General features: G+C 55.2%; 1 protein-coding gene across 1 annotated transcript in view; it reads left to right on the plus strand.

The window, feature by feature from the left end:
- The window catches only part of LOC130370491 (FHF complex subunit HOOK-interacting protein 1A-like), a 9,216-nt gene that overhangs the window by 4,151 nt on the left and 2,565 nt on the right, over positions 1-2,500 (plus strand). The window contains exons 11-14 of the mRNA XM_056576238.1: positions 1-170; positions 271-385; positions 826-1,286; positions 1,968-2,225. The exon at positions 1-170 is cut by the window's left edge and continues 15 nt beyond it. Of these exons, the coding sequence (XP_056432213.1) occupies positions 1-170; positions 271-385; positions 826-1,286; positions 1,968-2,225 (1,004 nt within the window). The remainder of the gene's footprint in view (positions 171-270; positions 386-825; positions 1,287-1,967; positions 2,226-2,500) is intronic.

The raw sequence follows: 2,500 nt of genomic DNA on the forward strand, positions 1-2,500 counted from the left end.
TGAGCACCTGGGCAGCAGGGGGCGCTCCCTGCTGCACGAGAGGGACTGCTACTCCTCCAGCGCCTCCTGCTTCCTCCTCCTCACCCCTTCCTTCTGCCCCCTTCGGCCTCCTCTCTCCCCCCACCAGACGGCCCCCCCCCTCCACAGTGAGCACATCCACTGGCCCCGGGGCTCAGGTGAGGTCACACCGGGGGACGCACACCGTCTCTACCTGTTCTTTCCATGTGGGGACACAGTCATGACCCTGTCCCCCTGTCTCCTCTCTCCTAGCAGGTGTGTCTGAGGGAGACAGCGTCGCTTGCTGTAGATCCTCTGGCTTCCTGATCCAAGTCAACTACCTGCACTACCTCCAGGAGGCCCGCCGAGCCATCTGCACTTCTACCAGGTTAGACACTAACCATAACCAACCCTAACACCGCGTTCACACTGTACACGCCCGTCGACAGGGACTTTTGCGATCTCATTGACTTTGCATGGGGCACCCTCGAAGTGCATTGTGGGTCATTCCGTTCCGTCGGCTCTGTTGCCTGCGTCAAAAAGTTGAGAAATTGTCCACTTTTCAGGCAGCGACAGATCGGTCTGACAATACGTTGCGTTACCCATACGTCAGACACGCCCCCCCGTCATCCGTCGACGGACGTGCACAATGTGAACGCGGTGTAACCAACAGTGAACCGAACCCTAGCTAACCCTAACTTACTGTAAACCTAAATGTAACTAATCCTTACAGTTATCCTAACCTGAACCGTAACTAGCTGTGGCAGTGACCTTAGTTTAAAAAATATCCAGTATTTGTCTTCCCATTCCGGACTCCTGTTCCTCCAGGGCGTGTCGGACCTGGTCTGCTCCGTACGATGGCCTCAGACCCCTCCCTCACGGCGGGGAGAGAAGAGGTGGGGAGGGGGGAGAGGAGAACGGAGGACAGATGGAGGCGGGAAGGGGAGGAGGGGAGGGAGCAGGAGAGGAGGCGGACTCCGTCACCGTGGGCAACGAGATGGACCGTCGCATCTCCACGTACGAGCTGGAGTGGGACGACATGTTCAGGGACGACGACCCCGCCATGATGTCATCGTCGACGTCGGCGTCAGGGGTGACCGAGCCCCCCAGACACATCCAGGAGATGCGCCGCAGCGCCACCGTCCTGTTGCGCGGGGGCGGGGCCTACGCGGAGGAGTCAGACTTCCAGGACGATGTGCTCGTGTACCACCTGGTCGCCCTGAGGGATGCCAGGACGCCCGGCACCCTGGAGCCAGACACCAGCCGGCTAGCTGCTAGTAGCCAGCTATGTAACAGTAGCCAGCTAGCTGATAATAGCCAGATAGCTAACATTGGCCAGATAGCTAAGAGTAGCCAGATAGCTAACAGTAGCCAGATAGCTAACAGTATCCAGATAGCAAACGGTAGCCAGCTAGCTAGCAGTAGCCTGCTAGTTAAAAGTGGACAGATAGCTAACAGTAGCCAGCTAGCTAGCAGTAGCCTGCTAGCTAAGAGTGGACAGATGGCTAGCAGCGGACAGACAGCTAACAAGACAACGGCCTTGGCGCCACCACAGGTGCGCAGTGTGGCGGAAACAGTGAACAATATCATGTCGTCACGGCGACAGAGCGAAGATGCAACGAGAGAGGAGAGGAGCAGGAGAGGAGGAAAGGAGACAAGGAGAATAGAAAGAGGAGGGAGGAGGTGCAAGTCCCTCGTAAACGGTTTCACGAATTACGACCAGGACTGCCACGCAAGCGCCCTCACACAGCAGCGTAAACACCCCAAACCACAGGACCACGCATGCCTAAACACACACCATAACGCGCAACTAAACACACAACACGACACGCACATAAACGCACACCAAAACACACGTCTAAACACACACATGAACAAACACCGAAAGATGCACCAAAATCCACACCTAAACACACACCAACACACACACCCTGACACACACAACACGGAGTCCTTGGTCACCGGGGAAGCACCTGGTGACAGCTTCCTGTCTGCGTACCATGAGCTGATGCTGTGGTTGGGCAGGGACCCCGACGCTGACCCCGACGACGACCATGACGACGACCCCAGTGACCTCGTCACATTCAGGAGACGGGTCCAAGCACTGAGGCAGAAACAGGAAGAGGAGGGGCTTGAGGAGGAAGTGGACTTTAACTCATGGAAGGAGGACGAGGACGAGGACGAGGAGAGGAGGAGTGGCAGCAGGGAACAAGGCATTTCCTTTACAGGTCAGATTCTATTAGATGATTAATGTGTTAGAGGTTAAGCTGCTGTAGGTGAGCTCTGACAGTTGTAAACAGAAAGATGAAAGAAGAACGAGAGAGGAAGATTTTGAAAGTAACAACACCAAAAGAAACCTCAGTCTCTGATCGCTCCCTATGTTTTTCCACCATTGAGATGTGTTGCATTCCCTCACCTGTGATTGACAGGCAAGATGATTGTTATTAAATCGAAATGATCGCATGCAGAGTGAGGCGCAGTAAACTAGGAACAAATACTCTCA

The sequence above is a fragment of the Gadus chalcogrammus genome, chromosome 17 (assembly GCF_026213295.1).
Source record: "Gadus chalcogrammus isolate NIFS_2021 chromosome 17, NIFS_Gcha_1.0, whole genome shotgun sequence".
In the NCBI taxonomy this organism is placed as follows: Eukaryota; Metazoa; Chordata; class Actinopteri; order Gadiformes; family Gadidae; genus Gadus; species Gadus chalcogrammus.